Source organism: Micrasema longulum, unplaced genomic scaffold (genome assembly GCF_059751315.1).
Source record: "Micrasema longulum isolate JH-2025_06_02 unplaced genomic scaffold, ASM5975131v1 h1tg000194l, whole genome shotgun sequence".
In the NCBI taxonomy this organism is placed as follows: domain Eukaryota; kingdom Metazoa; phylum Arthropoda; class Insecta; order Trichoptera; family Brachycentridae; genus Micrasema; species Micrasema longulum.
The window spans coordinates 365,305-389,561 of record NW_028277399.1 but is presented as its reverse complement, the minus strand read 5'-3'; the positions used below and the strand labels follow the sequence as shown (position 1 = coordinate 389,561).

At 34.0% G+C, this 24,257-nt stretch overlaps 2 protein-coding genes across 3 annotated transcripts in view; both read right to left on the bottom strand.

Annotated features, from left to right (window-relative positions):
- ctrip (E3 ubiquitin-protein ligase ctrip) overlaps window positions 1-24,257 on the bottom strand; it is a 111,237-nt gene that overhangs the window by 77,427 nt on the left and 9,553 nt on the right. The window lies entirely within an intron of this gene.
- Window positions 16,542-22,422, bottom strand: LOC148283818 (uncharacterized). The gene has a single exon (XM_088243196.1). It carries the CDS (start codon window positions 19,197-19,199, stop codon window positions 16,920-16,922), a length of 2,280 nt encoding a protein of 759 aa, XP_088099322.1. The 5' UTR covers window positions 19,200-22,422; the 3' UTR covers window positions 16,542-16,919.

Sequence of the window (24,257 nt, the reverse complement as noted above, 5' to 3'; positions counted from 1 at the left end):
ATAATGTCATATCTTGCAACTTGTGAGTGGGAAATTGGGAGGACCAGTCTCCGAGTGGGAAAGATACGGAATAATATTTTGAGTCTGTCAAAATATTTGTAGACAAGGAATGGAAGTCAAGTCTAGTATTTAACTTTGCAAAAATCAACAGATGGAAAAATTGAAGAAATATAGATGCTTAAATATTAGCAAAATGGTGATTGTTACTCAATGTGTAAATTTGCCATTAAAACCTCTCAATACGAACATATTTCTCCATTAGAGAGGTAAAAACGTTAAATAGGTACTTACGTAATGCAAAAATTTTGTTTTTATTAAAAAACGAATTGTAAAATATGCTAATCTTTTAAATATATTTAATAAAACAGTCGGTGAACGCCGCCTTACCTACAGTCATAAACGTTATACGTAAACCATAATCCGCTGCAGATTATTGCTCGGTCTAAAGGTTCTACTAAAATAAAGGTTTCATTATAAGACAACCACCCTCGCGCCGTATTTAAGAGGAGCAGGATGGCTGAAGATCTTAGGGCCTATGGCAACGCCTAAAAGGCTGTACGCAATACGCTGATCCAAGACAGTGCCGGGTGGATCCATTCAACCCTGTTCCAGTATTGCATTGACTACAAATTGATGCTATAAGGAGAGGCTGATAACAGTTTTTTTTTTTTTTTTTTTCTTAAGTTAAGAATTCTGTTTTAGATTTACAGTCTATTCTGCAGTATGGAGTCATAGGCCGGGGAGGAGCTTGCAGAAAAATTTACGTCCACTTTTGACTGTTCAATAAAAATCGCAAAAATAATAGTAGAAAAGCCAAAACTTTCCCTTCAAATTCAGCTTTTAATTTTAATCTCAATTGATGACATTTTTATGAAAACGTCTATTATACAAACTTTCAGAGGAAAAACACCGGCTATTTAAGATCCCCAAACAATTTGACTTTACATAGATGCAATACAACTGCAGCTTTAAATCATTTTACATATCGCACCCTTAGGACGAAAACGACTCAACTCAAAAAATCAACTTTAGGAAATTGCAAAAGAAGAATGTAAATTATGACACCTTCGTATTCTGCCGTCTATTGTTTCGTATTTTTCGAAGCACCGAATTTTGAGTTAAAACTATACCGAAGGCTTTCGGCTATGAATCTATGAAAAAAGGGCGTAATAAAAATGAATTATTACAAGTTTAAACGAGACATTTATTTGACGGGTCATTATTAGATTGAAAAAAAACAAAGAAAAGCCCTTTGATAAATAAGATAATGACATAACACATGTTTTTATTTATTCACGAAATGAGATAAACGTAAATAAGTCACTAAGATTATCGATAATTCAAATAATAAAATGAGATTAACTTAAATAAGTCACTAAGATTACCGGTAAGTCGGAACGAAACAATCACAAAGCCAAATTGGTCGTTTTAATATTTTTTTAAATAAAGTAAACATGCCATTTGTATCGGAATAAAATCGACTCAACCGGTTTTCGGCCACTATGTTTGTCTGCGTTGCGTCCTAATTGCGTCGCTTCCGTACTGAGACACGGAATCTAAATTCTCTGAGTAATAAAGAGACCTATGTAACGGTTTTGTCCTATTCCCACCCGAATGTTGCGTTTTTTTTAATGAAGAAAGATGGATAATGTTCATTAAGGTCGTTTTATGATCTTAACTCATTTCGAGTTTTTTTTAGTTAAGTCGTTTTCGTCCTAAAGGTGCGGCAAGTCGTGTATTTTATCCAAAACTCACTGATGTAGATCGGTGTAAAGCTTTTAATAAAAGTGTCAACATCGCTGCTAGATCTGAAGAACCGAAGGGTAAACATTCCTGCTCCAATCTATATTATGTCTATAGTACTCGTATATACCAGTGACGTGCTGTGACATTTGTCTATAGGGAAGCATTTTTGAACTACTTCAATTTTGGGTGATTTGTCATCACTTAAATCTCAAATAACACATTATTAACGTTCATCATTACCATCATCCCCCTGTGCATAGGGTACTAGGGGACTGTATTAGTACACTTAATTCCATGTAAATCTGTTACACGAAGGTAAGGTGGATCAACCTACGCTTTAGGAGCCGCGATCCAGAAACATGAAATATTACATTGAGGGGAGATCTTTAAACCCACCATCCACCCGCAGCTGTTATTGAGTCCTGGGGACTCTGTCAGCTGCGCATAGAGGAAAGTTATTATAAATATTCCTAAGGAATACAAAATCTATGCAGATTAAGGAGGGGGAGGAGGATGTATGGACAGAGGCCAACACGTCGTCCCCACCCCTCAGGATCCCCTTAATGCCTGTTTTTTCTGTTTTATTCAAAAAATATGTATTTACACAAACAATCTACATAAATAAACGTATCCAAATATACAAAAACAAAATCTTAAAACTATAGTAACACAACAAACTTAAGTAAAAACACGGATTTTCCAATGAGAGAACGGCTTTGAATAAAGAAAGACTTCCTGGGTGACATGAAATATTACAATACAGCTCACCTTTTTAGTTAATATTTCATGTCAACCTTTCCAGGAATCGAACCCGGGAACCTCGAGCATAGTAGGCGGACACGCCAACTACTACTATGAGGTGGACTCATCTCTACTTGATATCCTCATTCAGGATTTTTACCTGAGAGCAGCCATCAGTCGAAAACACTGGTCCAAGATTCTGGCTACACTTTAGAGACATAACTAACTAATAACACGGCAGATGGGCCACAGGACGTTGCCAATTTATTTTCTGATTACTTTAGCGGTGTTTATAGTTCTACTACTAACTCTAGCTTGCACAGTATTGATATTACGAACTTAATTGATTTTAGCGACTGTATATTTACTGATTCTGATGTAAAGAAGGGGATTTGTGCATTGGATCCAAAAAGGGGCGCCGGGCCAGACAATACTACTGCACTTCTTCTTATATAATGTTGTCCCTCTTTAACTGGTCCACTTACCAAAATCTTTAACCTATCCTTGAAGACTGGACCCCCATTAAAATGAGATAAAGCTCTCTGGAATCAGTTTTGCTAACTAAGTTCACTAATGAAATATGTAAAGTTATCACGCCGTTTCAACACGGTTTCATAGCTGGTAGATCAACTCTTATAAACCTCACGTTGCATCAGAACCGGTTAATCACAACAATGAAGAGACGCCATCAGACTGATACGATTTATACTGACTTTAGTTAAGGTTTCTCATACATCAATACACAAACATAGTTCATTGGGAATTACTGGTAATATCTTGGAATGGTTTAAATGCTACCTGCCATCAAGGAAAATCTCAGTGAAAGTATTCGATTACAACTCGTATCAGTTTGAGGCATCTAGTGGGGTACCCCAAGGCTCCCACCTGGGACCAGTACTGTTTTCTTTGTTAATAAACGACATCGTGTCGATATTTGAGAAATAAGACATTCTTCTCTTTGCTGACGATCTCAAAATGTCAAAAACTGTTACATCTAATATCGATTGTGGAGTTCTTCAGTCCTATTTGGTAAGTCTTTACAATTGGTGCATACTATTATTTATTTACTAAATTTAATAAATGTTTCTATTTTGTTTTTAAGTAATCTCTATAATATATATATTTATTTTTTTGTGTGCGTATGCGTGAGTATGTGTGTACACACTTCTCAAACATTTAAGGCAATGCGAAGTTTGCTTGCAGCGTTCGCTGATTGGCTGACCAAAATACGAACATGAAACTAACTCACGTTTAAGAACAAACAGCGCGATGTTTAAAATAGTTTGACGAGTTCGTTTGATGGTTTCAAACGATCGATTTTCAAATGTTTTTAGGCAATCAATGCCCACATTGCTTCTATAAACGGATCGTCACTATACTTTATATCTATACCACCAAGTCCAAGATAATTAACATTTTCCATTACCTCTAGTATCTTCGCTTCTGGATGAACTGAGGGCATTGTGGACATATTTAATGTCTGTTTATAAACATATTTTCTAACACCATGGTATATAGTTAAAAAAGTATATGCACTTTTTCTTGGTGTTATCGGGAAACAGGACCACGGCCCCGATTCCAATGGGAAGTAATGGCACTGTATGACATCACTAACACTATTTCAAACATCATAAACTTTTCTGCTCACACAAATTTAAAACTTACATTTAATCATGAAATTCACAACTATAATACACGACATGAAAAAAATCTTCACATTTCTAAATTTTGTTCCACGAAGTTCGGCAAAAAGTCTCTGGAATACATTGGTCGTATACAATTTAATAAACTGCCTGATGACCTTAAAAATGAAATGTCGAGTGGTAAATCTCAAAGACCAGAAATGAAGACCTATTTCTTGAATCTTTTTGAAAGTGATAGTTTTTAGATCAGTTTCTGTGAATAGTCTATATATTGTGTTTTAGGTTTAAATGTTTTTCTTTTCTTTTTTAATATTAAGTTCACAGAATGTTTAAATGTTTTTATTTTCTTTTTTAATATTAATTTCACAGAATGTTTAAATGTTTTTCTTTTCTTTTTTAATATTAAGTTCACAGATTGTTTGAATGTTTTTATTTTCTTCTTTAATATTAAGTTCACAGATTGTTTAAATGTTTTCTTTCCTTTTTTAATATTAAGTTCATAGATTGTTAAAATTTGTTTAAATTTTTATTGTTTAAATGTATACTATGTATTGTTACAAGAAATGTACTATTTTTTTATGTACCGTCCCAAATCAGTTTTTTCGTACAACTCCTGGGAATATAATATCATGATATTCATGTCTTATATGTTTTATTAATAAATAAAAAAATAAATAAAAAAAAAAAAGTTAACAGAGTTATTTTCGACTGTCTATAAAAAAAACGAGATTTGTGCACGAACGTGAATATATTTGCATGAACATTTAGTATTTTCGACTATCTATACAAAAAACACTGTTATTTAATATAGTGTATACATAAATACATACATGGCTGAAGGGATGGATAAATATTTTCATATGAATTTTTGCAGGAGACTGCTGCGAGCCATTGCATAGCTTTATAAACTACTAAGCGTGTTGTCCAGATGTTAATTAAAATTAATGTTTATGTAATTATTTTTTTTAGTATTGTTTCATAATATGCATGCTTCCTCTTTCCATTTTTCATTTATTTGACAATAGTAATCTGCATTACTTTACGGAGTGTTTAACCCATCATGAAATGCAGACTGTAAATTTAAGTTAGAAGTTGATGGATGGAAAGCCGAGAGCCGCTAAACTACCGATGTGTACAGAAAAATAGATCCATATTATCCGAAGAAACCGTATTCAGCAAGCGAATATATTTTATCCCAACTCAACCTAGGGCTCTTGGCCCTATAGAGTTAGGAATACGTTTTTTTTTTTTTTTGTAATGTGTATATTTATATGAATAAATATTCCGAAATTCTCATAAAGGATCAATTTTCTCATTTAAATATTACGAATTATAATCACCGTTGAATTTCAAAGTTAAATTTTAACTGTGTAAATTTTATTTTTATTAACATAATAAAAAAAACAAAATACATATTCGCGTGTATGTTCAATAAATGTGTTGAAAATATTTTATTTGTAAACCAAAATTAGTATAATTAACTCATTTAAACCCACCGCCACACAAACACGTGGGGCGGTCTTTGACAATAACCAAGTAATGATCCTCTCTATATAGTGTAGAATAATTTAGTGGTGAGGGAGTACATCCTGCATCGTCGGAGCGTGGTCCGAGGGGGGTGTCACCCTTCACCTAAAGGTACTAGGTAGTATAGCTTGTGTACATATAGTCAGGCGACGGACAGTTAGTAATAATGCATTAGCGTCATAAATTTATATATAACCACTGCTAAAGGTACATGAACTTACTAAGTTAGGGGATTTTTCGAAAATGAAATTGCAGCATACAAATCAATAACAGACTGCAATAGAAAGATTATGGAGGGAGGAGCCTCAGATGTACAATATAGTGTAATCTATTCCCTTGTTCTAGAAATGTTTGATAATAATTAGTGTTCTGTAGAACTGATTGTAAAGCAGGCCCCCGTTCTATGGAGAAATGGCATCTTTTTATGCCTATTTAAGAGCCGCTTTAATTTTATATTTTTGCTAAAAAATAACATTTTAAATCACTCAATAAATCCATAATTTCTACCCGATTTCTCAAAAAAACTCGTCAAGTCGAAAGGGCAAAAATACCCAGGGAAAAAACTGAAATAAATAACGAAAAGATCTTCAAAGTTTAAAGAGATAAACATATTGACGGTCACACGCTCATGCGGTAATAAAGTACTTAATTTAAGTGATAATCAACAAAGAAATTTAAGGATATTGTCAAGCAGAGGCGGTTTGAAAGAGCGATTATAGTATGACTATTTGCGGGACAATACAGCTGGCAATAGATTGGCGTTTGTTGGTTTGTTGATCTGAAGCATATGGTTGATGTTTAGTTATTAGTTTCTTGATTGAAATCTGGGGTTTGTCATTAGAAATTAGAATTAATTCAATTCAATCATTGTACCGCTCACTGGCAAGTCTCAATTAGAATATGCATCTCAAATCTGGTCACCTGTTTATAATGTAAATATAGATAACTCGGCGTCCAGAGAAAGTTCCTACGATATAATTAACCATAAGAAGGATATACCCCTTTCTGAGATATCGTATAATTTGTTATTAGAACATTTGCATATATCCTCGCTTTCAACTAGACGCATAATAGCTGATGTTGCACAAAATAATATTGCGAATGATGTTTTAGATTTTCCATGCTTGGTAAATGAAATAAACTTTAGGATTCCATTTAAGACCGCCAGATTTGATGTACTTTCCACACAAATATTTCATCTAAATGCCAATAAATTTGACAATCTTTCCGATGTATTTAATACTGCCTGCTTTAATTAGATCAATAATTATGTCAAGTACAACATAATAAGTTTTCAGCAAAAACAATGTTCAAATCAGTCACTGCTTTGCTACTTAATTATTATATTGATGAATGTTCTTTTCTAGATTTGTTCATAATAAACATGTGAGTATTTTTATTTCGGTATTATTCATTCAGTTATCAATAATATAATAACTTCTATTGTGACTTTTAAAACATGTTTTTATTAACTTTACCCTCTGTACAGAAAGCATAACTGCTATATATTATTGTTTGTAAACTTTATTATGTATTATATAATCAAATTTGTATTGTAAAAGCCCTCTGGGCGTTATATATAATAATAATAATCGTTGAATTGCATTATATACATAGTTATATTGACGTTTACAAGAGATTCAATGAATCATATGTAAAAAAATAATTCAATTACAAAGTTACAAAATTTTAAATGATATTTTGGAACACTTAAAATAGCACATCTATCACGTCTTCACACTGGCACGATTCAATTAATATCGTGGGCCCCGATTACAATGGGAAGTTAACATTTATCGTCAATTTTATCTAAAAAGTAAAATTTAGTGTTGTGTATGAAAAGCAGAATGTGCATACAATTTTTTTTCTTTTAAACATGTTCAATTATAGGTTACCGATGAAGATACTTTAAATGTTCATGCAAATATACTAATTTTTGTACATAAATATCGGTTTTTCTTTATAGACAGTCCTCGCCTCTATTGTATACGTATACACCATAATCGGTCTGACACACGTTTTGTATATCAGAATTATGTTTCCAATAATCATGTGTTCATTGTACTATACGACATTTCTTAGGCATCCAGAAGTTTACTAACTGAGACGGATATGTTCTCATCATCACTATGGCTGCATCATCTGCATGGCATGTGATGTTAATGATCTTATCTCCCTTAGTAGCTTCACTACTTTTTTTTATTGTTAAAAGCGTTTTTTTATATATTTATTTTGCTTCTGTAAGAAAAGGTTTTTGGCGTATATATTGTTGCGCTATATTTAGTTATAAAGGTGCTAAACTTGCTTTGTTTCTTTGTTGTTCTCAATATGTGTTATTTTTTAAAAGTTAATATTATTTATGTCCCGAATCGAGTTGTTGTAACTCCTGGGAGTGTAATTCAACGTATTATACTTTGTGTTGTATGATTTATAAATAAAAAAAGATAACTCTGTTAACTTCCCATTGTAATCGGGGCCCTGGACTGGAAACCGTGCATGTAAAATGTAAAGATGCGGCACTAAACTAAAATCTGAAAAAATATGGCTCGAATGTGGTCTCGCTGAAAACCTGGGGCAATAACTGGGAAATATAGCAGTTCACGATAACAAAAGCATTTGAAATTTCGCATGCTAATGTAATATGTACACTGTACACTCCCTACAGACTGTAGACTATACAGACAGGGGAAGGTCAGCGACCCGGCGCCGCACGTGCGACCAGCTGATTCAGGGAACACACGCGACCGAATAACGAGCTATACTGCCCTCTGCCTGCTGCCTACTTACTACTTACTGCCTACTGCCTAGTTCCTAGTGCCCGATGCTTCCGAATCCTGCCATTCTCCTTTCTCATTCCGATGAGCGATGGAAACGCGTTAAAACACACTGGTGGCTTCCTGGTTCTCGATTTCAATAAAAGACAAGCTATAGGCGCTCTAGAATTTTCCATAAGAAACTATGAACATTTGAAAAAATGTTAGGAACATGGTTAGTACGATATTATGTAAGTAACCGAAGAAGGAAACTATTGTTTTTCTTTTATTTTGAAGTGTTATTTTTATTCAGGGTAATTTCTAAATAATTAATTTAGTTATAAACAGTTTATAACACATTTTTTGAGACATAAGTCCAAACTACACAGGACAAAAAAGCTGTGTTGAGTTGGGACGAGTTATTAGCACGACATACGAGTATATCACCACAGATATTATACAAGATCAGAAAAAAAATGTAAAAAAAATAAATATATGAAACATCAATATGGTAAACAGCAAACGCCAACATTTCGTCATATATATGGAAAATCTTCAAGGAGTTTCCCACTCAAATCCCTCCCACTAAGGAAAATCCAGTCCATGACTCTTAAAAATAGTTTTTGTCCGTGAGAGCTTAATACTTTCCAAAATATTGAACACTCTCGGCGCGATAAATGAGAGGTGTCTCTGAGCAAAGGTCGTACGTGTTTTGGGTATGACATAATTCGTGCTCTGGGAAAGCCTCGTACAAACATATTGCTGAGATCTTTCCTTACTGTTCGACCAGAAGAGTGCAAGTAGTTATTTTAGGTACAGTTGTCTCATATCCAGCACCTTCGTGTATTGGAACGACTGTTCAGACGACTATTGGAGGGCGCCGGAATATCATTCTCAATAATAATTTATGTGAAATTCATTCCTGGATGAATTGAGAAATTGTGTAAAATTCCGCGTTGGCTCTAATTTGAAAGTACTGCACTACCGACAGGATATTAATTAGTGGAACCATAAATCGCTAAATTAGAAAGTTCAGTGGTTTTTATATTTTTTTATTATTTTAAAGGCATTAAAAAAAATGTGTATTGTTATAATCAGCGATACGATTTTTCAGTTTTGTATTTTTAAATTACTCCGCGTGTGACATCTCAAGTTCTCGTCTCTTCAGCGAGTTCTGCTGATTAATCAGTTGACTTACGTAAACCGGAAATCAGCCACAACTCTCTTATCATTGGTTGATTCGTAAGAACTAGTGACGTCATTCAAAGTGGTTTATGTTTATTAAAATCAGTTTTTTTTTCATACATATTCAAGAAACTTCGCCGTACGATTGAATGCTCAAATTTTAAACGAACGTATGAATACATTTTCTATATCCAGTTTCCCGTAGAGCTAAACTTCCTCGTTGTTATTTTCATCATGTTTGTACTAAATTGCAGATGTATGCATTTGTTATTGCGTCGCAGCTTCATATAAATTAAAGGATAAAGAAAAGTTTCGACGAATAGACGATTTGACGGTTTTGCACATGCTGAAGGATCCAGGTAAAATTTTCGAATATACGAACACGGTACAGTTTGCGTAGCGAGCCTTTAATACCAGTAAGTGGATGGGCCGTTTTACACGTATCTTCTAAATGCACACGACACGGTGAAATTAGGGTGTATTGACATTTATTACATTGTTTTTTTTTTATTTAAATTTCATTGATAAACCCTAACGGGTTACATACATTTAACAAAATATTTTTACCGTAAAATTCACATTCTACTGTTAATAATAATATTTTTAACATCTTTTGTAAAAGTTGTCCGAGTCTTTTGTTTAGTTTTGTCTGGTAGTTTATTGTATAATTTCAGTCCATGGTTTATTAGTCTCGATTGTCCTTTTCTCGTTTCAAAAGGTTGTATATGATATTTTTCTGATATTCTCATATTGTGTTCATGTTTACTACAGTTTTTTTCAAGTTTTAATTCTTCGTCTACAATTACATCAGTGACTATTTTTTGAATAAATTTTAAGGATTCTAGTTTAAAGAGTTTTTTTTTTATTTTATTATTTTTTTTAATATTTTTTTTTCAAAAATATTTACAAAATATTCTTACATTAAAGTCCTGCTGAGTTGCATACATACAACTCGTCAGCAGGTTCTTAAAATTACATCGATTATTTACACTTAACCTACATTAACAATAATTTTACTTGAAAAACAATTAGAGATTACATTTTGAAAAATTAAAAACTATCACTAATACAAAAAAACTACTTAAGTTATATTTAATTGTTTAGTTTGTTTAAAAAGTTCTTTAGTTGCTGTTAGATAGGGAAGGTCATATACTAACTTTAATATTTTATTTTGCTGTCTTTGTAGTCTGTTTATGTCATTTTGATTTCCTGTTCCCCATAGTAGTTGCATATAACATATTTTAGTTTTTACATAGGCTTCATACATTAAAACGCTTCATACATTATTTAGCGGCTACTATCAGGGAAAAATTAGAGATGATTCATTCGAATGAAAATCATCGAATGCATACGAATGATAGCCCGAATGCAATAATTCATTCGAATGAATTAGTAACTGAATAAATCCTCGAATGAATGAATAAATAAACGAATAAATTGATTTAATTTATTACTTGAAATATCTGTTAAGCATCCTGGGACCGTATTACAGATGGGAAGTAAACGTGTATCTTCAATTTTATTAACAAAGTAAAATTAAATTTTCTGTATGAAAAATAGAATACGTATATTTTTTGTTTCTAAACATGTTTAATTACAGGTTACTGACGAAGACAGTTGAAATTTTCATGAAAGTATACGTATTTTCGTACCTGTAAGTATAAATATCGATTTTACATTATACGGTCTTGATATGTACCGATCGTTCGATTATTTTCAAGTCTAGTAAAAAATCCTGCAAAAGGAAATCTAATGGTCGGCCTCATGATGCACCGGTCCAGTGCGTAAAAAATAATATTACAATGCAATAAAAATCAATCAGCCCTGTGTTATTTTATCGTGCGTGTTGATTTTTACACTCGTCCGAAATGGGCCGATGATCTTGTCTGACGAGTTTAGCTGGTTGATCTTCAGCGAATTGGGCGCACAAAAAACGCAACCGCTCGCTGGCGTGAATAATAATAACCGATGGATAGTTCGGGAAGTAAGAGATACTATGTTCATATCACTGGGCAATCAATTCTCCTTCGAGCGAGGTCATACAGACATACAGCACACGTTTATCCAACGCAATCTGCAAACTGCTGTTCAAATATTATCATTAAATATTTTACATTTTTACTAACGCATGGGCTGATATTCTGAATCTTCTCTACACCCTAGAGAGTGATAAATTTGGTGATTTTAATTTTTTGCATACGTGTACACATTGCTTCATATCTTGCCACACTGATGATTAAACAACAAATAAATATGAACACGTGAAATCAAACCATGCCCATCAGGCCATACCTTTGTGGGATTTTTTGTTTACTACTTTTCTAATAATATGTATTTCATTGATATGTAATTATGCTTTATTTTTTTAATACTCTGTTTAATTATTATGTTTATTGTAAATAAAACAAAAAAATTAAATTAATTTTTAAAAAAAAAAAACACAATTTTAATTTAGAACATTATTGCGACCTTAAGCACTACCCAAAATAGTTAATTAGTTTGAATTGACCAAACTGTGTACATTTTTTTTTCTAAACATGTTCAATTTGCAAGGCACAACAGCTGATGGTACCACGACAGAAAAACTACTACGGTGACAGAACAATGGGTAAAGTAGTACCAAAACTGTACAATTTAATACCAGCTAAAAATCGTGAAGAAAAAAACCTAATTACATTTAAAAAAATAGTCGAAAAATTATTAAACAGCATGTGAAACTTAAGTGTATAAATATATGTTATTCTTTAATTATTATTAAACTATGTACTTACTTATATTTTTTTTATTTTAAATGTAATGTAACCCGCAGACAAGCTTCGGCTTTGCGGGAACAAAAATACAATTATGTATGTTACTTATTTGTTAAAATGAATAAAACTTTAAAAAAAAAAATACAGGTTACCGACGAATATACTTAAAATTTTCATACAAATATACACGTTTTCGTACAAAAATTTCGAGTTTACTTTAGACAGTCAAAGATAACTCTTGTTGACTTCCCAATCGGGGTCCAGAATTAGCTTACAATCGATATATTTAATAAAGCATGTTTCAAAATTATATAAAATGTCTCCCTCGGCACGGGGGACACCGGGGTAAGGGAACATTATCCATTAATGTAAAAAAAAAAAGTAATACAAAAATCGTAAAAGACCAAATAAATAAACCATCAGATATTTTATATTTGTATTTTTGTATCAATCAGAACTATGTTAAATCGATCCCTCCGACATAGAGGATATCTTTGCTGGGCGGACATACGAGTATAAATGGAAAAGTGCAACTTTTCAGGAGAGCAAAAAAACGTTATTATGAACCCAATTATTTAGCTTAATTATGGTATGGATATCAACACTTATGTATGGAAGTGAAACATGGAACTGGCAGAGGAAGGATGAAAGCCGAGTGAACGCGGTTGAAATGCGATCTCTTAGACGAATGTGTGGGAAATCAATGTATGACAGAGTTACGAATGATGAAATCAGGCGAGAGTGTAAATCTGAGTCAAGTATAATTGATAAGATTAAGAAAGGGTCTCTGAGATGGTTTGGTCACGTAGAACGAATGGACGACGAAAGAATGGTAAAACAAGTATATATGGCGAAAATGAACGGCAAAGTGAGACGAGGACGACCAAGGAAGGCGTGGCATGATCAGATAAACCAAAATCTTAAGTCTGGTCATGTCAAAAGCAGACAGAACCGAAGGGCATGTATGACAAGATGTATGAATGTGGAAGAGGCTAGGATTGTATGCCAGGATAGACGTGTGTAGCGGTCCATTCTCTCTGCCTACCCCTACGGGGAATGGCGTGATGGTAGTAGTAGTAGTAGTAGTAGCAATTATTTAGCTACAGAACTCATATTTTGCAAAACGGGTTATTATTTACAGATAATTTAATTTGTGTAACAACATTAATTAAGTAATTAGTAATTTGTACAAACAACAGAAATATTCCAGATATACTATTTGAACCATTGAAGATGGGACAGAAATGAGTCTACTTATACTTCTAGAACTAACTTATACTGTTTGTACCAATCAATAAATGATAGAAATGAGTACACATATTACTGAGACAATCTTGTACTATTTGTGCCACTGAAAATATGACACAAATGTGCATATTTATTTTATTAATACCAAAGTTTGATAAGCATAAAGTCGTTTATTTATGTTTTGAGTAGTCACAGAAGTGTACTGTTAGTGCCATTGATGCAGCCATGTACAAGGAACATTTTCGCATATAAATCACAAAATTAACAAAAATGCAGTTATAATCTTATGGCCGCCCATCAAAGATATATCATCACGGAACACCCGGGCTTGAGAAAAATCACATTTGAATTTTCGTGTTTTCACCGGGAATCGAACCCGGAACCTTCCGTGCGTGAGTCGAGCGTCTTGACCACTACCCCACGGAGGCCGCCACAATATTTGTTATAAATTAATTAATTATACTGGGACAAGTAAAATTCAATATTCCGACTCGTAGATTGAGAAACAATGAAGTACTGTTCATCGTTCAGCATAGAACAAACTATGGCCTAAATTCTCCAATGACCCGACCCGCCTTTGTCGTATTGTTAACTCAAGACAAGATCTGGACTTTTTTGGTTTGAGTTTACAACGATTTAAACGAGCACTAAATAAATAGTCCAGATCTTGTATCGATGTCCCTTATGTTTGTCAATGCTTCTTTCTTTTTTTTTTAAATGTTTTAAACTATTATTTTATTGTAATATTTAAACCTTATAAATTGTATACATGGACAATGTCCGTTAATAAATAAATAAATTAATTAATTAATTAAATTAGACTAAAAATTTGATTTCAGTAAAAAAATTAACAAAATATAGGCACCAGAAATATTTCTTATAAATAAACCTCCATATTGGGAATACTCAGCGCAGGTGTAAGGGTTGGCTTCTATTTTTACCTCTTGGTATTATCTAGAACAGGTACTGAGTAGCGGTGCTTAAATCTTCCCCGACAGTGCGAGAAAAGGCGACTAAACAAGGAAGATCGGCCCTCCTGGCATTCGAAGTAATCAAGTTCGACTGGTACGCACTCCGTATTGCGGATTTATGCAGGGTGTTCTTTAAACCCTGTCACATCCGAAACCACGATGATCAGTATGAGCAAAGACATATTGGCACATTAAAATAAATTTTTAGAACGACTAAAATTTTAAATAAATAAAAAAAACAAATGGTTGATTACTCCTGTAGGGCGAAACGAGGAATGGGAAAGGGGGGAGCCTGATACACTGTCAACCGCACGGCCGCGCCCCCCTCGCTTCTCCCCTGCAGAAGTACGCAACCATTTGTTTTTTTAAATTTATTATTTTTTTAAATTATCTTCGTTCTAAATATTTTTTTAAATATGCTAATATGTCTTCTTGCCCATACTGATCATCGTGGTTTCGGATGTGACAGGGTTTAAAGAACACCCTGTATATTCGGTGCAAGCGCTTTATTAAAATCTCGCGACAAGTAGACGGAATGAAGCTGTGGCCTTATTCTGTGACTAATTCGTTTCGTAAATTCATTCGTATGAGAGGGAACGAGAGCGAAATACGATTTTGATTGCGTCAGAGGGAGATGGATACACGACGAACGAACGAATTATGAAACGAAGTTGAGACAGAATAAGCCTGTTGAAAGGGGGTCACGAAACATATCGCGGTAGAATTATTTATACGTATTTATAATTACATTACGGATATTTATATCCGACGTAAGGAGCGTGTGTCCGCTTCCCGGGAATCCTCGTCTAATACTCGTCAGCCCCACCAAAACCGAGTGATCCGCTCAACCTTAGGTCAAAATAGACGTGCTAAGAAACTGGAGATAAAATCTTTGGACAATAGGGAAATATCACATACTACGAATACCGATAAAAATATTTTAAATGAATTTAGAATAATTAATTGTATTTTCAAAATCAATATGGATATTGTGGAGAGATGTTTTCATACATAAATTTGAAAAATAAATTTAATAAAAATACGTTGCTAGAAAAACGCGACTAGTTTGGCCGTAGTAGTTGTGACGTCAAGATTCGTGACAATGTTCTAAACGAATTTGAATGGGCGGGAACAAATAAACTTTAATCGTGACGTATGGCGAACAACGAACTTTTAGTCCCGACACTTGTGTACGGAAGTGAAACATGGAACTGGCAGAGGAAGGATGAAAGCAGAGGAAGGATGTGAGCGCGGTCGAAATGCGATCTCTTAGACGAATGTGTGGGAAATCAGGCGAGAGTGTAAATCAGGTAGAGAGTCAGGTATAATTGATAAGATTAAAAAAGGATCTCTGAGATGGTTTGGTCATGTAGAACGAATGGACGACGAAAGAATGGTAAAAAAAGTATAAGCAAAAGAAACAGCAGGACCAATAAAGGACTCTGGGAAGTCTATATCCGACGGAAAGCATAAAAAAAATATGCGATTAAGCGGTAAGTTCGGGCTCATCTTTTTCAATTTCATCATCAGCTTTGATCGAAAATGATTTAAATATAAACAGTTTTAACAATAAACAACCTTGAGTTCAGGACTGGTATTCCAAACGCTCTCGCGGTGACTAGAGAGTGGTTTTATTTTTTATTATCAACACCGTTTTCCTAGGAAACTCACTCTCTAGTCACCGTTACGACAGCTGTCCGCCGCATCACCGTTCACTACGGCCGTTAAGATACGGGCACCGCTGTCCTAGGAAATCCTAGCTTCAGGCAATTATAATAGAGTTGTGGAAGATTTCCGGTTTACTTACCGCCAACGGACCAATCGGCAGAACTGAGACGAAGCGGAAGAGAAGTTGAGACGTCACGCGCGGAGTAATTTTAGAAATACAAAACTTTAAAAAATCATAGCGCTCATAATACGATACATAAGGTAAACGGCTATAATACTGACCCATTTCGTGTCTTAATCTGACAGACATTTTTATTCATTTTTTGTTTTTAAATACCTGGTAATTGAAACTATATAATTTTGTCTATTTCTAAAATTGATGAATTTACTTCAATACGTTAAAAAAATAAAAGTAAAAAATCAAGCAATTTAAATAAATAAAAAATATTAAACATATCCAGATTTTGTATTCATTACTGACATACTGAAAATGGATTTCACTCTAATACTGACCTATGGTGATCCTATTACTGACCGGGAGTGAAATAAAAGATTTTGATTTATTTATTCAATATATTTGATAATAAATCTAACAACACATAAGAAAAATATCAATTAATAATCATAGAGGTAACTAAAAAAAATAGTAAAATAATTTTTACTAAAAGAAATACCTAAAATATTGATTTACTTATCAGATGAACAGCGTAATATTGTTATATCAGGGATGGAGTAAATTCCCCTCGCATTCAGCAATTCCGGTTCTGGAATTGTTTTTATAATTTCTTCAGAAGAATACCATATAGTATCCTCTTTTTCTGGCCACCTCCAATTCTGGCCACTCATAACCATTACTCTGACTAAGGCGGAACCATTATCTTTGCTCTTCACCACAATCCCTGGAAAATATTCTTCTTCAAACTTTACAATTACATACTCATTCAATTTATAACCGCCAAAGTCATTTAAACAACTCCGTTGCACTTCTGTTTTTTTTATCTTTCCTTGTTTCTTCTCAAGCACCACATTTTTTTTCTCCTCTTTTAATCTTTTCCTTTCCAATTTTTCTTCATCTTTTTTCATTTTGTCATCTTTGACCTTTTGCTGGTAGTTAATATAATCGTTTGATGAAACAATGACAGTTGGAATTCTTTTTGTAATTTTCTTTTTCTCTACCACTTTATCTTCTGGCCAAAACAGACACTGCTTAAAGGGCGTAAGAGCATTAATAATTGTTTTAGAATTAGGAGTTTTACAAGGCGTCGCTTCATTGAGATTAGTATCGCTTGTGCCCGCTTGTTCTAGGAGTTCTCGATCTAAATTTGCGGTAAGAGAAACGGACATTGGTTCACTGTTTTTCTCGGGAATTAGTTCACTATCTTTTACCACCATTGTCATAATTTCAGATTCATCACCTGTTGTTGACCAAAAACTATCGTCAAACGCTATGAGAGACTCATTCAACGTATCGTTGTTAACGAAAGTTTCATACCCTAAATGACATTCGTCATTATTCCCTGTGACCAATCCGATATTTTCATTGACTAAATTCTTCGTAATTTTCCAAATGTAGAACAAATTTTCGTCTTCCTTTGGACCATTCCATGTATCATTTGTTTGATCATTAAATGCATCAATTTGGTTGTTTGTCAGTAAATTTTCAAATAAACGTAGAAATACGGCGTTGTATTTGTTGTTAGGAATTTTCAACAGATTTTGAGAAGTAACGACGTGCTTAGGACAAGACGATGATGGTGTTGACGTGCAAGGACGCGCTTTTTTAAAATCAAGTTTTCTATAGTTGACTCCTTCTGGGGAAAATGGATACAACCCACAAGTCCTAAATCCATTTTGAAGAGTATTCATATTACCAGCTGTTTCTAATACAGTTTTTAATAAAGGGGCAAAATCTTCTCTCATAAGCTTTTTACCCTCATTATCAATTTTCCATTGGTGAACTCTCTTTTTCCATTCTAATTTGACTGGACGGAATAGGGCTACATCGAGGGGCTGCAATATATGAGTTGCGTTTGGGTACAAAGCAATCAATATAATTTTATTATCCTTACAAAACTCACTGAGCGCCAAAGTCATGTGCGACGAATGCCCGTCAACATATAAAATTATAGGAAATACTATCTGGTTCTTTTTGAGCCATGGAAAAAAAACGTTTCCTATATATTCATAAAACACTTCTCCAGTCATCCACCCGGAATCAGATCTGCCCATTCCCCAACCATGTGGCATTTTTCTGGCTAGCGAAAGTGGTATTCTTTTATATTTATAAATTATCATTGGGGGGGGGAGGTCTCCTGCTGCATTAGCCATCACAAGTGTAGTAAGACATTCTTTTTCATCGTTGTGTATAAAATTATAAACAGATTTCGAACCTTTTTTCACTATGACAGACGACTCCTTCGGACTTAAAAAAAAAGCAGTTTCGTCACAATTATAAATGCGTTTTGGGTCATTCAAAACATCTGTGTAATCATTTTCATCGATATAGTTCTTAACAGTAGAAAACCATTGCCTTAATTTTTTTTCGCTTACGTTCGCCCTTGCTCTAATTAAATTTTGTGACACTCTTTGCGAAATGCCAGGGTGTCTTTTTAAAAATCCTTCGTACCAACGCCTGCCAGGTTTTCCGTCTTTGAAGGGATTTTCGCGTTTTAATTTCAATAATAGTAATTGAACACTGTCAAGTAACTGGTCTTTGGTCGCCGGAAATCCCCTTTCTCCAATAAATATTATCCAATCGACTATCTGACGTTCTTCGTGATTAGTTAGAATTGTAGGATGTCCAACTATTCTTTCTACAGGATACTTGCCCTTTTTCTTGTATAACAATGTTGTTTTTGGGATTTTATACAAATTGCTGGCCTTGTATATTGTCATTCCTTTTTCCACAGCTAACAACGCATCTTTCACTGACTGTTCACTATACTGCATTCTTTTAGGCGCCATCATATCTAAAACAAAAGGTTTATGAAATTTATATTTTCAAAAATTCCATCTAAAGTAGCTTAAAACGTATGTTTTGAAATCCAGTTTTACTTAATTTTATCTTGTGTTATTTATACATCGTATACAATAGTGTTTGGTAGTCAGATATTGGATCAATTTACAAGTAAAATTTAAGTTTTATGTTCCGTTATTTAAAAAATGCGTATTTAAATATTACATTGGAAATAACTTTGTTAATTTTATTTTAAATCAAAATAAATATGTAAAAATATGTCTCGGCACAGAACTTATTTACTGACATAATATGTAATACTGACATCAGATTATAAAATGTAATACTGACCGAAATTTGTTTCTATTACTGACCACTAACTTTACTCATTTATAAGATTAAAATAAAGCAAAAATATATAAGTCAGAACTACATTTCCTAATTCAAAATTCTTTGTGCTCTACAAATCACACAAAAAATGTGTTTTTAATTTTGTTTCAATCAAACTAATTTAAATTTTTGAAATATTCTCACTGAACTTATTACTGACCCATAGGTCAGTAAAGAAAACGACTAAAATATCAGCCGGATGCAATACTGACTGCTTAGGTCAGTAAAAGAAACAGTCAAAAAAATGGTTGGATGTAATACTGACCACTTTTATTTTTAAAATTTATGATACAAATAGTAAAAATATCTTACAAATACTTTGTTTTATGAAATATCAAGAGTCAAATCCTACTGACTGAATAGAAATATAACTGAATAACAATTGAATACAGAAAATATTTGGTTTAAAGTAAACTTTGAAAATTAGGCTTACCTCGTAAGGATTTCCTGTGTACTGCTGTTAGTCACCGGGTGTCCAAACTCTAACTGATTTTTTAAACAGAAAAATTCGAATGTCAACCATAGAACAAGTGTGAACAATTAACAGATGCTGTGTTCTAGTGTTGCCAATATTCATAAATGTGTTTTTTTTTTGCTTTTTCCTATTATCTTTGTTTTTGTTGAAATAGATCAGTAATACGGGCACGGTCAGTATTACAGCCGTTTACCTTATGTAATTATTTTTTTTAATATGTTTGGCTTAGTTTAATAGTCTATTAACGAATAATAAAAAAACCCCTGAACTTCCTCACTATAAAATATGCGCGTCGTGTAATCTGATATGATTTTTTTCAGTGACAAGCGACAATACGTATCTTGGTTAGAACTAAATAAAAAATTAACGAATCTAGAGAATAATATATAACGGTACGTAGTAAAAGACAGACGTCATACCTATATCTGATGGATTCGAGACTTGCCAGACGAATGTGGGTAATTATTTTGTTTCTAGAAGACGCAGTGTGCTAACTCGAAATCGCCTAAACTAATGATCGGCAAACTCATGAGTCAAAAGAGCCAGAGATCAGCGGTACAAGAATTAAGATTTCTTTGGCGAACCTATCCTAAACCAATGGTCGGCAAACTCATTACTCATAAGAGCCGAAGATAAGCGGTACAAGAATTAAGATTTCTTTGGCGAACCGAACCTAACCTAACCTAAACCAATGGTCGGCAAACTCATGAGTCAAAAGAGCCAGAGATCAGCGGTACAAGAATTAAGATTTCTTTGGCGAACCTATCCTAAACCAATGGTCGGCAAACTCATTACTCATAAGAGCCGAAGATAAGCGGTACAAGAATTAAGATTTCTTTGGCGAACCGAACCTAACCTAACCTAAACCAATGGTCGGCAAACTCATTAGTCAAAAGAGCCAAAGATCAGCGGTACAAGAATTAAGATTTCTTTGGCGAGCCAAATTTCTTTCGTATAAAATTGTTTCCTCAGAGCCAACGGACCTTGAATTGGCGATAATTGACCAATTTATTGCGTTGACAATCTTGATTACCAATTCTAAAATAAGAATAATTTCTTTTGGAAATGTCTTCGCACAAAGCGCTTCTTGGTGAATGATGAAACTATAAACAAGTATCTCGTGATGATAGAAACAGAACCTTTTCTCTTTCCGGTCACACTTTTTGTCCTGTATGGATGGGTGAGCGTGAATTGATTAGACGTTAAATGAGAAAGATGGATCACAATTGAAGTTATTTATATAGATATATTTTAGATACACAGGAGTTACATCCTTACAATTTTGTACAGAAGGAATTTACAATAGCGAACACTGGCGAGGAGCTGGTGGACGGGCGACACGAAATGCCAAGATGAAATGTGCATATTCTTTCGCTGCACGACATTTAATTACTTGTCCGAGCTGACGTCGCGTCGGGTTACGCGTTGCGGGCCAAAACGGTGTTCGGCCCTGTCAACTTTACGGCTTGATGGTGATGACCTCCACAGTCCCATCTATTGAAATCGAAACAATTTAATCGAGTGTAAGATGATGTTTCTCTGTCCATTTAATGACAGAGTTTGCAATATCCTCGCCACGTGTTTGAACTTTCAGTGGCAATAATCCGAAAAATTCTTCATTAGGACCCGTTGACAAAATAAGCGAAGAGTGAAACTTGGGTTGTGCGAGCCGCACTCGAGTGGCTAAAGAGCCACATGCGGCTCGCGGTTTGCCGACCACCGGTCTAAACGTATCTACTAAAATAATGGGAGGACATAATCATTTATAAAACTACAATTTCAATAAATAAAAAGCTGACCAATCAGCTTGTAAACAATGAAACGTTTCCGACCGCAGTCAGCCCAAGTGTGTTTAGTCACGAATATTTCTCACAACACGCTGTTGTAAAATGGCTGATGCTGATGAATACGGAAAATCAGCCGTTTTTGTGTATCGGGTCGTATTTCTAATTTTCCATTTCTAATGCTGGAACTGACTCATCGCATTTTTAGATAAGAACTACCGATATCCAATATTACACTTTGTACTGCACGCTTTCTATAAACACGGCGTATATAATACAAACTCGTGTAAACAAAATTCGCAAAAACTAATAGGAATGGTCTGCAGTCTGCTTGGAGTGGAATACAGCCGTAATAATGTGGTCTGGGCCTGGATCAAGTACTATTCGATCAACACTTGGTCGACATTCCTATAGAAAACGAATATTGCGAGTGCAAGAATATACCTTATAAGTAATCTGAATAAGTATGATGGTTTTTGGGAAAAATAAACAAATTGTAACGATCTATTTCGACCGTGAGAAAAACTATACATAATAATTATTAAGTACATAATTCTTATATTTGGCTAGTTATTTATTTATAACGAAGCTGTTTTAGTTTTTTTTTATTAATATTGGTTTTTCAATATTGGTATAGAACTAACTATTTAAAACACAAAAATCTCCATCTTAGAACAGGCTGAACCATGTTAGATGAAGACTAACTCAGAGCAATAATTCTCTAGAGAAGCCTTTAAGCTCTATTGCATAGAACAAAAGCGTTCTAAATTTTTGGCTTGGTTTATAGTATAACAAACGTGTAATGGACGGTTTCGGTTTGAGCTTGCGATTCTCAACCCAAGTACCTACGGCCCGTTGTATTACTAAAACCTGTAGCCAACTTCACTCACCTACTAATGTTAGAGACGGACCCTTTTTAATTTACATTTCAATCAAGATTGAAATGTCACTATCTAAATATTTTAATTGTTCCTTTCTCTTTCTTTCCTTCCCATCTCCTCTTCTTTCTTCATAGTATATGAATTGTGAGTGAATTTTTTTTAGTCAATTTTTGTATAAAATTTTAAGATTCAGTATAATTCCTTAGAATATGTCCATTTACTTGATATTTTCTCAAACTCAACGGTTTGGGTAGGTATGAAGAAATTGCCTTAAGGCAATATGCCCACCCTTATATGTATACAACTAAATAATTTCGTAGTCAATAATCGTAGAATTTTTTTTCTCCGGATAGGCGACTCTATTAGGATATTACTCTGAGGAGACTAACCTAATTAGAGGACGCTTAATATCAATTTTCAAATGCACTAGTATCATTTGGATTCCATGATAATAAATATGTGTGTATATGCAATAAATTTATAAATAATTTCAATCAATTTTATATCAAGCACTATCTGCCAACAAACAGCCTAAAAATACGGTATAAACCTTGACCAACACATACCTCATATCTCATATTAGTCTGTTCATGGCTGTTGGAAGATATTGCTTTATACTCATAGCAATAGGCCCGCCAATATTGCACAAAAAGTTCAACAAATGAATACGTCCGAGGTGTCACTATCTAGATTCTAGATCTAGGTATATAGGCTCTCCGCAGAAATCGACAACCTATAGTCGGGTGCATGCGAATATATTTGAACATTTGATATTAGAAAAACTACACTTAATGTTTTATAGTGCCCTCATCGCTTCTCTAATTAAGGTTTTAGGGCGTGCGAGGCAGAAAGGTTGGCCTTCGCAGCCCACGGCAGACTCCAGGTACTGTACCTACCTGGAGTGTTGTGTGTCCATCATCAGAACGGGTAAAAGTTGCCTTCATTCGGTTCAACTTTTGAGTGCCACATCGGTTATTATATGTTGTTGTACTCACTCGTATGATGGCCGATATGACGGACGTATGTGGACGTATTCTTTAGAATCGGATTCGCTAGTTAAGTACGCTTACCGTGTTTTTACTTATTCTGTATTATATTAGCGGTATCTTTGCGGTTTTACGCCATAACAATAATTAGTATTTGCCTCCACTGGCTTTTCTCGGGTAGGTATTATAAAAGCAAAAAATAAATAACAAAATCGTCATTTTTCATGACACTCTCCCAACTTTTGCGAATAATCTTAAAAGATTAGATTCCTAAGGGAATAAACCTTAGTTTAAAAAAAACTTAGAAAGGCTAGAAGTCACATTTTTTGCATAATTGAGTTATGACAGATTCTATTAATGTTAAAAACATCCGAGTCTTCCGGTATACCACTACTGAAATAGCTTGTTCTAAAACACCAGTAGTACAGTAATAATACTAGTGTTTTCAGCAAATTTTAGCGGTTTGCTGGTATCAAAGCAGTGGATACCGAAAAAAATCCACTTTTTTATAACAAACGACATCTGACGCAGCGAGGGAAGATTAAGTCTTATT